Source organism: Anomaloglossus baeobatrachus, chromosome 1, assembly GCF_048569485.1.
Source record: "Anomaloglossus baeobatrachus isolate aAnoBae1 chromosome 1, aAnoBae1.hap1, whole genome shotgun sequence".
NCBI lineage: Eukaryota > Metazoa > Chordata > Amphibia > Anura > Aromobatidae > Anomaloglossus > Anomaloglossus baeobatrachus.
This window is the reverse complement of record NC_134353.1, coordinates 936,185,282-936,198,686: the sequence shown is the minus strand read 5'-3', so window position 1 is coordinate 936,198,686 and position 13,405 is coordinate 936,185,282. Positions and strand designations below refer to the sequence as shown.

Here is a 13,405-nt window from a genome sequence, read left to right as displayed (position 1 = left end):
AGAGTCCATGTCGTCACAGAAGCATATTTGTCTGGTAAAATATATTTGTTACATTCACTTGCACTATTGATTTATGTAACGACTGATCAAATGACAACGACCATTTTAGCTACAGACCCTGACTGGAGAGCCTGTGCCCAAGTCTTTTACAGTTCTGTCCTGCTCAGAGACGTCCAGTCGTTTCCCTTTCACACAATACTATGAATGACGTGTGATATTTTGGAGGCCATTATTTTGCACTGAGGATTAATTCTTCAGAAAATTGTTCCCTCCTGGTCTTAGGGGCACTTTGCACACTACGACATCGCAGGTGCGATGTCGGTGGGGTCAAAATGAAAGTGCCGCACATCCGGCGTCGCAGGCGATATCGTAGTGTGTAAATCCTTTATGATACGATTAACGAGCGCAAAAGCGTTGTAATGGTATCATTGGTGTAGCCTCGGTCATTTCCAAGAATTGGGAAATACCGATGTTACGATGTTGTTCCTCGTTCCTGCGGCAGCACACATCGCTGTGTATGAAGCCGCAGGAGCGAGGAACATCTCCTACCTGCGTCCTGCGGCTCACGTCGGCTATGCGGAAGGACAGAGGTGGGCGGGATGTTTACGTCCCGCTCATCTCCGCCCCTCCGCTTCTATTGGCCGCCTGCCGTGTGAAGTCGCTATGACGCCGCACGACCCGCCCCCTTAATAAGGAGGCGGTTCGCCGGCCAGAGTGACGTCGCAGGGCAGGTAAAGTGCATGGGAAGCTGCCGTAGCGATAATGTTCGCTACGGCAGCTATCACCATGATATCGCAGCTGCGACGGGGGCGGGGACTATCGCGCACGGCATCGCAGCACCGGCTTTCGATGTCATAGTGTGTAAAGTGCCCCTTAGACTTCCTAAAACTTACATTGAAGGACAGTAACTGTAGTGCATTGAAATGACAACCTCAGCTCTGCTACATCCGTAATGATTCCTTGCATCTTCCTCCCAGGGGTTCAGCGCCAGGTTGCCAGATGTGTTAGCAAAGGAAAAGGTGTGGTAAAATATACCTTCTGTGATCCGAATGAGCAGCCGATGCCGAGACAGAAGAAGTGCAACCTGCAGGACTGCCCGGCCAGGTAAGCCCAGACCGATCTACCGTAGCACCAATGTGCAGTGAAAATGTATAACATTTCCAATTTACGTCCTGCACTTTGTACTCCTCACAGTTTTCTCTACTTTCTGTCATTCAGTAGGAACCATCATTGTTCGCGGTCAACAACATGGGTCTATAATGCGACCGTGTGTCTGGAGGATTCATTGTGCTATATACTGTACATGTTATAGCTGTGAGCTGCGCCACACGGCAATCACGGAGCGTCATAGCAAATGTTCCAATTTGGCTCCCTCCCAGAAAAAACTTTTTGGCAGTGAAGGTGGAGTTTTATCTCCCGATCTTTAGAAACAAGGAGAGGGGTGTGTATTGTGGCCCCAATGAGCCCCTTTATGTTCTTACTCAGTTTTCCCTTGTATGGACATTATAGAGTATGATATGAGCATTATACAATGCGATGTTCCCAAAAATGCCCCATCATCACACACTGAATTCCCCAACAATGTTACCCCACAGCCTCACAAAGTCATGTACAGTATGATGATTCAATAGTGCCTCTGTAGCGTCCACGGGGCCTCAAGCGGGCTTTACACGCTACAATATTCCTAGCAATTGCTAGCGATATTGAGCGTGAAAGTGTGGCGCCCCTGACCTGGTCAGGCACCACTGAGTACTGCACCCATGCTGGGGACAGTACAATACAGGTAATCCAGAAGGCTGACAGGGGTGTGGAACACAGGCGCATAGTGATCAGGTCTCACACATGTACCCATGAGAGGACCCCTGGGGATCCCAGGAGGGGGAAAAGCCTTGACCTTCACTGGAATAGTGGAGGGGGTAGAGCCTCCATCTCCTCTCAAGGGGTGTGGTGGAGAGTCTGGTTGCTAGGTGGCGTAGGCAAGAACAGGAGAGGAGGAGCAGTGAGCCAGTTCAGTGTAGAGTCCAGGGAGCTCAAGTGAGGAGCAGATCCCTGGAGCTGTGCAATCTGACAGCGTCCGCGCAGTGGCTACAGACGGGGGAGAACGGTCAACTAGGAGTGCTGCCTGAAAGCCAGCTTCAGCTAGAGAGTGCAACGGAGTGGGAAGTAAGGAGACTGCTAGAGAGCACCAGGCCCAACCGGGCGGCAGATCCCGAAGCGAGGATAGATTCACCTTTCCCTGCTAAACCTGCCAGTGTGGGGCTCTTAAAGCCCACACCACAACACCACAAAAGCCGCAGCCACGTAACCGCAGTGAGGGCCCATAGGTCACAGGAGGCAAGCAGCTGGAGTGGCCTGGTCCGGGGAACAAGCACACGGCCAACAACAAGGGGAGAGAGGCTGCAGCATCTTCCCTGGGTGACCCCCATAGGGACTCAAAGTCGGGGTCACCCCAAACCACCGAGGGCTAAGGAAGGCGAGTCAGTAGTCACCCTCATAAAGTCAGCCTGAAGGATACCTGGTTCCTACCTGGTTCATCTCAGCTACGCCCGGGCTACTCACCCTGCCACCTGAAGTGAGTAAAAACCCTGAAAGACATCCTGCCTGTGTGGTCATTCTGCGACTTGTGGTACTACAAACCTACATCGGGCCCTGGGGCTTGCCTCACTCTCAGGAGGCTATTCCAACTAACTGCACATACCATCAGCCCCAGGCGTCCCTCAACCTGCAGTGGCGGTCCCTACTGGCCGCAATACTGAGAGTGGCGTCACGATCAAAACCGAAGATTTCCTACCAGTGACGGAGATCCAGCAACGTGGAGTCCCTGAAGGTAACGCACCGACACAACACCTGCGGGGCTTCACATCTGGCGTCACGAACAGGATAAGGACTAGACCTGTTCAGACAGGTGACCATGTGCCTGGGCGGTCCACTTGAAAAATTGGAAGCGCCGCCATATTGCCACCATGAAAAGCGCGCTGAAAAACAACAGCAGCCCGCGCTGGAAGAAGTTACCGCCCACGAAGAGGTGTGGCTACCCAGAGATCCTCTGCAGAGTCCTGACCTCGCTGATGAAGAAAGCGGAAGCGTCCAGAGACGGCGGAGCAGAAGAGAAGCCAGCAGCTTGTTAGAGAAAATGGAGTCTAGACGCGGATACCCAGAACCAGGCACTGCTGCCTGGTGGTGCCGGGAGCTTGCCATCTTCTGCGACCGGCTGGAGGCCGGGATTGTGCGACAGCTTAGGGAAGAATGCACGGAGCTCCTGGAGATGGCTGCGGCGGTGCGGACCTACGAGGAGGGAGCCGCGCGACGCATGTCAGACCGAGCGGCGACGACGCAGACCCCGATGCTGCCACAGATGGGTGAGTCGAGTGATGCCCCGGCCAGCGCAAGTGCCCCGACCCCTGCTGCCACGCCCGCGGTCCCGGAAGAGGCGCCCGGCGCGGCGCCACCGAACCAGGCCGCAGCCACGCTAGATGCGGCCCGCCAAATCCAGGCAGCCGCAGCCATGCCCCGCCTGGCCCGCAAAGGTCCGACTACCACTGCGATACTGATCCGTGCCGCAGGTGTGACACTGACCCAGGCTGCCACCCTGCTGAGCCCAGTCCGCCAAGACCCCACCGCAGCAGCGACACTCGTCCGCGCCGCAAGTGAGATGCTGAACCAGGCCGCAGCCCCGCCGGGTGCGGCCCGCCAAGCTCCGATCGCTGCAGCGACGTCCAGCCCAGCCTGCACAGAGCCCCCTGCAACAGCGACACTGATCCAGGCCGCCGCCATGCCGGGCGCGGCCCGCCAAGACCAGGCCGCCGCCAGGCGTGGCCCGCCAAGACCAGGCCGCCGCCATGCCAGGCGCGGCCCGCCAAGACCAGGCCGCCGCCATACAGGGCGCGGCCCGCCAAGAGATTGCATCACTATTTTTCCCGGCCTGCAAGGCCAGAGCAGACACCGCTCCCCAGTCCAAAGAGGTCCCTGCTAGGAAGACCCTGATAGGAGAGGACCCTGAATACTGGAAGCTGAAGGCTGACCTAGAGGCCCAGTTCCCACAGGAGATGGTGGATCGGTATCTGCTCCCTCCGCATACCCCCAAGGAGATTCAGGCAACCCCTGCAGCCGCGCCAGAGAGTCCACCGCCCAGACCAGCTGAAGAAAGCCCATCCCCAGCACTGCCACAACCAGAGTGCAGCGAAGAACTAAGGGGGAGAGGAGGCCAGGAAGCTGAGGAGCTGACTCCGGAGCCACCCGCAGTGGACCTATACTCAGAGCCGGAGATGTTACCCTATTCTCGCTGGGATGAGGAAGATCTGACCCCGTCTGCCGACGAAGATCAGCCCAAAGACCTCACCTGGGAGCCCGCAGGCATGAACCCAGCCCGCAAGACACGGCGCAGCAGAACAAAGTATCCTCCAACACCACAGTCTCCAGAGCAGAGAGAAGTCACAGCCAGAGACCTGCAAGAAAAACGAGCCCTGAGAAGATCCAAAGCTCAGGTCAGAGGACCCCTTTGTAGAGGAGTTGTGGAGGACTTCAATTTGAAAAGCGGATACGGCTTTATTGTAGCAAGAGGAATAAAAGAGGGCATATTTGTGAATCGGAGAGATGTTCAAGCCCACCTGCCCAGAGGACATTCAGGCAGAAATTTGAAAATTGGAGACGCAGTACAGTTCACCTTGCATCAAGGAGAAAGGGGCTACTATGCCTTAGACGTAGCACCATGTCCCAAAGACAGAGATAAAGAAACAGATGCAGAAAAAGAAACAGATGAAGATCAAGAAAGAAAAGACAAAGAGCCTACAGATGAAACTACCTCAGAGGATGACAAGGAGCAAGAAAACAGCAGGTGCCGTAGCCCAATAGGCCAAAGCCCTGGTACCGAGGAGTAAAGTAAAGAAAGAAGTAAAGAAAGTTTGACCAGTTTGACAAGTTGAAAAGTTTGCAACGTTATTGTTTAAGCATGTGCCCACAAAAACTATTGTGAGAAATAAACTTTAAGGCTATGAACTTGCTATAGCCACAAACTCTCGCAGTGTAAATAGTTACACCAGTGGCACCACCACCAGGGCCAGCCTGTTTAGGGGCTTGGCTCGTCTGCAACCAGGAGGGGCCCGTCCGTATATAGGGCCTTGGCTCACCTGCGACCAGAGAGCACGCCTGTTTATGGGGCCTTGGCTCACCACCACAAAGAGGGTACCTGGTCAGCACCAACTGTGGAGGCCGCCTCTGAATCCTGCCAGAAGAGGCTGACGGCGCGGATCCACCAGACCAGGTATACCCTGAAACCACCAGCCCATGAAAGCCGCCTCTACATCCTGCCAGAAGTGGCTGAAGTCGCGGCCAACGGGAGAGGAAGATTGGAGGAAAGGTCTGGGGAAACGGATGGCCCAGACCTGGTTACCAACAGGACCGGTGACCTGCCTCCTGAGAGGGTTTTGGGTGGGTTAACGGACTTGTGGGTGGAGGGTGGTGATGTCTGGTACCTGGTGCTTTTAAATGTTTTTACATGTTTTAATGTTTTATGCATTTTAAAATGTTGTCTTGCAGCCCGAGGACGTGCTGGTGATAACTAAGGGGGAATGTGGCGCCCCTGACCTGGTCAGGCACCACTGAGTACTGCACCCATGCTGGGGACAGTACAATACAGGTAATCCAGAAGGCTGACAGGGGTGTGGAACACAGGCGCATAGTGATCAGGTCTCACACATGTACCCATGAGAGGACCCCTGGGGATCCCAGGAGGGGGAAAAGCCTTGACCTTCACTGGAATAGTGGAGGGGGTAGAGCCTCCATCTCCTCTCAAGGGGTGTGGTGGAGAGTCTGGTTGCTAGGTGGCGTAGGCAAGAACAGGAGAGGAGGAGCAGTGAGCCAGTTCAGTGTAGAGTCCAGGGAGCTCAAGTGAGGAGCAGATCCCTGGAGCTGTGCAATCTGACAGCGTCCGCGCAGTGGCTACAGACGGGGGAGAACGGTCAACTAGGAGTGCTGCCTGAAAGCCAGCTTCAGCTAGAGAGTGCAACGGAGTGGGAAGTAAGGAGACTGCTAGAGAGCACCAGGCCCAACCGGGCGGCAGATCCCGAAGCGAGGATAGATTCACCTTTCCCTGCTAAACCTGCCAGTGTGGGGGCTCTTAAAGCCCACACCACAACACCACAAAAGCCGCAGCCACGTAACCGCAGTGAGGGCCCATAGGTCACAGGAGGCAAGCAGCTGGAGTGGCCTGGTCCGGGGAACAAGCACACGGCCAACAACAAGGGGAGAGAGGCTGCAGCATCTTCCCTGGGTGACCCCCATAGGGACTCAAAGTCGGGGTCACCCCAAACCACCGAGGGCTAAGGAAGGCGAGTCAGTAGTCACCCTCATAAAGTCAGCCTGAAGGATACCTGGTTCCTACCTGGTTCATCTCAGCTACGCCCGGGCTACTCACCCTGCCACCTGAAGTGAGTAAAAACCCTGAAAGACATCCTGCCTGTGTGGTCATTCTGCGACTTGTGGTACTACAAACCTACATCGGGCCCTGGGGCTTGCCTCACTCTCAGGAGGCTATTCCAACTAACTGCACATACCATCAGCCCCAGGCGTCCCTCAACCTGCAGTGGCGGTCCCTACTGGCCGCAATACTGAGAGTGGCGTCACGATCAAAACCGAAGATTTCCTACCAGTGACGGAGATCCAGCAACGTGGAGTCCCTGAAGGTAACGCACCGACACAACACCTGCGGGGCTTCACAAAAGCACCGGCCCCCGTCGTGTGTGCGATATCGTGTGATCGCTGCCGCAGCGAACATTATCGCTACGGCAGCTTCACACACACATACCTGGTCGGCGACGTCGCTGTGACTGCCGAACAATCCCTCCTTCAAGGGGGAGGTGCGTTCGGCGCCACAGTGACGTCACCGCGACGTCACTAAGCGGCCGGCCAATAGAAGCGGAGGGGCGGAGATGAGTGAGACGTAACATCCCGCCCACCTCCTTCCTTCCGCATTGCCGGTGGACGCAGGTAAGGAGACATTCGTCGTTCCTGCGATGTCACACACAGCGATGTGTGCTGCCGCAGAAGCGACGAACAATATCGATAATAAACCATTAACGATTTTTGGTTTTAGGACGACCTCTCCATGGTGAACGATTTTCACCACTTTTGAGGTCGGTTAAGGTCGCTGGTAAGTGTCACACGGTGCGATATCGTTAATGACGCCGGATGTGCGTCACAAACAACGTGACCCCGATGATAATTCATTAACAATATCGTAGCGTGTAAAGCCCACTTTAGGGTACTAGTCATCGGGCCAGTGGTTCCTTGGGGTAGCTGTGACAGGCCTGACCCGGTTTCGTGACCCCGTCGGCTACATGTTAAATAAGAACAGAAAACGGACAAGTGTCCAATACAGATGGGAATGGAAGGAGGGTGAGGGGCCCCTGGGAAGTGTGTCACCGGTTGCAGCGGTGACTGGGGTCTCAGCCTCCTCTGCCACCGACCCTTCCTGCGACTAGTCCTCTCCCAGGGGCAGTACTGGATAGGGAATGGGGATGCTTCGTAGCGCCACCCACGGTATGCGGCCAGGAATTAGCCGCCGCTGCACAGTCTCTCTCCGGGGCAGATGTTAGGTGCAGCCGGGATGGTATCGCTCCCCACGGGTGAAGCTGGGGACCCCGGGAGGTTGGTGAGAACGGGGGCGGCAGTCCACGGGAGCGCCGGAGCACAGGGCGGCGGCAGTTACTCACAGAGTCACCAGGTGCGGGTTCCAGTCACTTTATTTACTGGCTCAGGTGGTATGGCACCCTGGGTGCTGGTCCTCGCCATCAGAGACTCCGGTTGCTTCCCGGGCAGGTCAGAGGCTGGATCCGGTTTGGTAATCTGTGGCCTTTCTCCTCCATGCACAACACTGTACTCTTCCCCGGTCTCGGTCCGCACGGCCGGCAGCCTAGGCCTCTCGTGGGTCGCACCTCTATCCCCCTCTCTCCGGCTCCCTCTCTGCTGCCGCACCTCGGCCACGCGAACTAGAGCTCTGTGCCTTTCTTGTGCCCAGTCCCGTCTCTCTGACGACTGCTCCCTTTTAGTCCACGATTACAGGTGCCGGGTCCCATCTCTCTAGATGTTACTGGCCCCCAGCTTGGTTGTGCTGTCTGTTTGGTGTTAATCCAGACAGCTCTGTTCTGCCGCCCTGAAGGCCTGACAGCCTCCCCTTCAGGGAGCTGCACCACTGTGCGTCTGCTCTGACTCGTGTCCAAGCTTATTCTCAGGTAAAGTGAAACTGTTTTCTATTCCTAACTGCTCATGCCCCCACTTTTACAAGTTTCTATGGCAACCTGCATCTGCTAAGAACTGGCTGAGTCACTTCCTGTGTCTGTAGAAATATTATTAACCCTTTCCTAGTGACGGCTTCTCCCTGCTGTATGGTGGTGTGAGGTGTGTGTAGAACTTACTAGATTAGCATCTTGACATGCCAGGGAAAGATATAATGATATACCCTGTAGCGACCAATCTCAGGGGCGCTACACCTCCAGCAAAGTATAACACCCCCTCAGTGCCCCCAACACAGTATAGTAGCCTCACACAGCACAATGACCCTAAAGTCTGTCCACACAGTATGATGTTGCACAATCAGTACCCCCACAACACCCCCACAGCACACCACACAGTATGTCGTCCCCTCAGTATGATACCATCACATAGTATAATGTTCCCTCAGCAGTGGCGTAACTACCGCGGTCGCAGCGGTCGCGATCGCGACCGGGCCCGGGCGGTTTGGGGCCCGCAGGGACCCGGCAGATCAGCAGCCAGCTCCTCTCAGTGAGAGAGAAGCTGCGCTGATCTATCACAGTGCACGCGCCCACTATATGACCCGCTGCCACCCCCGACACCGGGCCCTCCTGCCCGATGTCAGCGGCGGCACCGGGGCCCCCCTCCCCCGTCACCGCGCACAGTAATAATGAAGCAAAGAGCGGCCGGCGCCGCTCTGCATCATCATTCTCCCCCTGTGCCTGTGCGGTGACGTCACTCCTGTGCGACTGCTGTGCTGAGTGCACAGAGCGCAGGGAGGGAGGACGCCGACCGCAGCACCGGGAGGACGAGCAGCAGTGGAAGGAGGAGAGCAGGGAGTACAGCATCAGTGGAACAAGGAGACGTCAGGACAGAGCAGCAGTGGAAGGAGGAGAGCGGTGAGTACTTGGTTTTTTTTTTTATATATATATGAGTACACGGTGGTCAGAGGCCTGGAGTGGGGAGGCTGCATTATACTGTACATGGAGGCCTGGGGTGGGAAGGCTGGATGATACTGTACATGGAGGCCTGGGGTGGGGAGGCTGCATCTGTACATGGAGGCCTGGGGTGGGGAGGCTGCCTGATACTGTACATGGAGGCCTGGGGTGGGGAGGCTGCATCTGTACATGGAGGCCTGGGGTGGGGAGGCTGCCTGATACTGTACATGGAGGCCTGGGGTGGGGAGGCTGCATCTGTACATGGAGGCCTGGGGTGGGGAGGCTGCCTGATACTGTACAAGGAGGCCTGGGGTGGGGAGGCTGCATGATACTGTACATGGAGGCCTGGGGTGGGGAGGCTGCCTGATACTGTACATGGAGGCCTGGGGTGGGGTGGCTGCATGATACTGTACATGGAGGCCTGGGGTGGGGAGGCTGCATCTGTACATGGAGGCCTGGGGTGGGGAGGCTGCCTGATACTGTACATGGAGGCCTGGGGTGGGGAGGCTGCATCTGTACATGGAGGCCTGGGGTGGGGAGGCTGCCTGATACTGTACAAGGAGGCCTGGGGTGGGGAGGCTGCATGATACTGTACATGGAGGCCTGGGGTGGGGAGGCTGCCTGATACTGTACATGGAGGCCTGGGGTGGGGAGGCTGCATGATACTGTACATGGAGGCCTGGGGTGGGGAGGCTGCCTGATACTGTACAAGGAGGCCTGGGGTGGGGAGGCTGCCTGATACTGTACATGGAGGCCTGGGGTGGGGAGGCTGCATGATACTGTACATGGAGGCCTGGGGTGGGGAGGCTGCATGATACTGTACATGGAGGCCTGGGGTGGGGAGGCTGCATGATACTGTACATGGAGGCCTGGGGTGGGGAGGCTGCATGATACTGTGCATGGAGGCCTGGGGAGGCTGCATTATACTGTACATGGAGGCCTGGGGAGACTCCATTATACTGTACATGGAGGCCTGGGGAGGCTGGCAGCATTATTATACATGGAGGCCTGGGGAGGCTGGCTGCATTATTATACATGGAGGCCTGGGGAGACTGGCTGCATTATTATACATGGAGGTCTGGGGAGGCTGGCTGCATTATTATACATGGAGGCCTGGGGAGGCTGGCTGCATTATTATACATGGAGGCCTGGGGAGGCTGGCTGCATTATTATACATGGAGGCCTGGGGAGGCTGGCTGCTATATTATACATGGAGGCCTGGGAGGCTGGCTGCTATATTATACATGGAGGCCTGGAGAGGTTGGCTGCATTATTATATATGGAGGCCTGGTGAGGCTGCATAATAAACATGAAGGACACCTTATACATTGAATATAGAGGTGTAATATACATAGAGGTCTATGAGGCTGCATTATACTGGAGGTCTATAGGGCTGCATTAAAATGGAGGTCGGGGGGGGGCTGTATAATACAAAATGAAGGGACACCTTATACATGGAATATAGGGGTGAATTATACATGGAGGAGTATGGGGCTGCATAATACCATCTGAAGTGTTATGGGGTTGTGTTATAATACATATAGGACTATGGGGGCTGCATTATAATATATGGAGGACTATGGAGGCTACCTTATACATGGACTATGGAAGTGCATTATAAAACATGGAGGACTATGTGGTGCAGTATAATATATGGAGAACTATGGGGTGAATTTTAATACATGGAGAACTATGGGAAATGCATTATAATTGAAGGGCTACTTTATACATGGAGGATTATGGGGGTGCATTATAATATATGGAGGGCTATGTATCTGCATTCTAATATATGAAGGGTTATGTGAGACCCTTTATACAATTATTTGGAAGGCTATGTGGGGGCTGTTATAGTATTTTGAGAACTTTATACAGGGGGGGACAAAGATACAAGTATGGGATGGAAATGTTTTGTGCTGAGGGAAAAAGGCTCTTTCCCTCAGCAGCCAACTTTCCCATGCTCTGCTATACATCTCTCAGCACCCAGCTTTCCCATGTTCTGATATACATCTCTCAGCACCCAGCTTTCCCATGTTCTGATATACATCTCTCAGCACCCAGCTTTCTCATGCTCTGATATGGGAAAGCTGGGTGCTGAGGACAAGATAAATATCAGAACATAGGAAAGCTGGGTGCTGATAGAGGGATTTCAGGGTGCTGTGGGTGAGAGCCAAGTGTCAGCGTCATTATCCTGTACCCCGAGTGTCAGTGTCATTATCCCTTACCCCATACCTCCCAACCGTCCCGGATACAGCGGGACTTTCACGCTTTACGTTGTTTGTCCCGTTGCCACGATCGGGACGGCCGGCTCCCGGGCTCCGCCCACCCACTCTCTCTCCGCCTCCCTGCTTTTCCCTCCTACCATCCCAGTAGACGTGGCATAACAGAGAGGAGCGCTGCCTGTGCTGCTGCTGGTACAGTAAAATCTCCCCAGCGCTGATTTCCCTCCCTCCCCCCCCTCACCCCCGGCCGGAGCCTCTCTGTGCGGTCGGCTGGCCGCCTGTCTGTGCGGTCGGCCGGCCGCCTTTCTGTGCGGGCGCCCCCCGGCCGCCTGTCTGTGCGGGCGCCCCCCGGCCGCCTGTCTGTGCGGGCGCCCCCCTGCCGCCTGTCTGTGCGGGTGCCCCCCTGCCGCCTGTCTGTGAAGGCGACCGGCCACCTCACTGTGTGGGCGACCGGCCGCCTCACTGTGGCTCCCTGCGTGTCCATGCTGGAGGCCCGCCGGCTGCCTGCGTGTCCATGCTGGAGTCCCGCCGGCTGCCTGCGTGTCCATGCTGGAGGCCCGCCGGCTGCCTGCGTGTCCATGCTGGAGGCCCGCCGGCTGCCTGCGTGTCCATGCTGGAGGCCCGCCGGCTGCCTGCGTGTCCATGCTGGAGGCCCGCCGGCTGCCTGCGTGTCCATGCTGGAGGCCCGCCGGCTGCCTGCGTGTCCATGCTGGAGGCCCGCCGGCTGCCTGCGTGTCCATGCTGGAGGCCCGCCGGCTGCCTGCGTGTCCATGCTGAATGGGTGTGGATGGGGAGTGGATATGGGCGTGACTGTGAAATGGGTGTGGTTAGGGGGCGTGGCCTAAAAATTTGCCACGGCGCGCAAACTTTGTCCTTCTTTTCCTTCTTTAAAAGTTGGGAGGTATGCCTTACCCCAAGTGTCTGTGTATGTGGAGGGGGGGCCCAGGTCTAAACTTTGCACCGGGGCCCATCCAACTCTAGTTACGCCACTATCCCTCAGTATGATACCATCACATAGTATAATGTTCCCTCAGTATGATGCTCCCACAGCCCACCACACAGTATGATGTCTCCTCATTATGATACCACTATACAATATGATGTCCCCTCAGTATGATGCTCCTTTAGCCACCACACTGTATGATATCCCCTCATTATGATACCACACACAGTATGATACCCCTACAGCCCACCACACGGTATGATGTTCCACACTCAGTATGATTTATTTATTTTATTTATTTAGTTATTTGTCTAACTTGTATGCCGCCCCTCTCCAAAGACTCAGAGCGGCTCACAACATACAAATGCAAAATACAAAGTTTTAAACAAATAGAAACATTATACATAAAATCAATTAACCTTAAAAAAACATTAAAAACCCCTTACAAAACATACCCTATTTATACCAATTTTTTTATAAATTATTAGTCGTAATCAACACTAATAATCCCAGACCTGCCGACATAGGTAAGTGTACCGCTCGGATCTGGGCTCGCTGGTGGGTGGCTCGAGCGTCTCTAGACCCAGGGGGCCCCGTGGTCACTTCGATCTGAAAGGGGCTGGCGGTTTAGGGGACGTAGGTGTACGGCCGGAGCCGTGTTTGAGTTCGTGACGACACCCACGGGTTGTAGTGAAGGTGGGCACCACCGCTGCTATTGCGGGACACCCGGGGGAGATGTTATGCAGCAAGTTGTTAACCCCTCCGTGGGTAGGGATGGTGGTCCAGGGACCCGTTGGGAGTTGTAGTTTGGTTGAGCGGTGCAGGGAGGTGCGCGGCCGGAGGGCACTGTTGTACTCACGATTAGAAACACACACAAGTCTCTGGTAAACCAAGTTGATGGTGGTCGGTGCCCGCAGCCGGCTGCGTCTGGTTCCCCACCCGGTTGGTGGTCTTTGCCTTTCTCCTGCACCGTGTAGTGTAGCTGTGGACTGCCTGCGCTTCAGCGACGGGAATCCACTCCCCGGCTTTGTGAATGTCGGGAGAGCCCTTTTGCCCAC

General features: G+C 55.6%; 1 protein-coding gene across 1 annotated transcript in view; it reads left to right on the top strand.

Annotated features, from left to right (window-relative positions):
• Positions 1 to 13,405, top strand: part of ADAMTS12 (ADAM metallopeptidase with thrombospondin type 1 motif 12) — a 182,468-nt gene that overhangs the window by 105,350 nt on the left and 63,713 nt on the right. Inside the window, exon 12 of the mRNA XM_075330036.1 lies at positions 978 to 1,104. Within this exon, the coding sequence (XP_075186151.1) occupies positions 978 to 1,104 (127 nt within the window). The remainder of the gene's footprint in view (positions 1 to 977; positions 1,105 to 13,405) is intronic.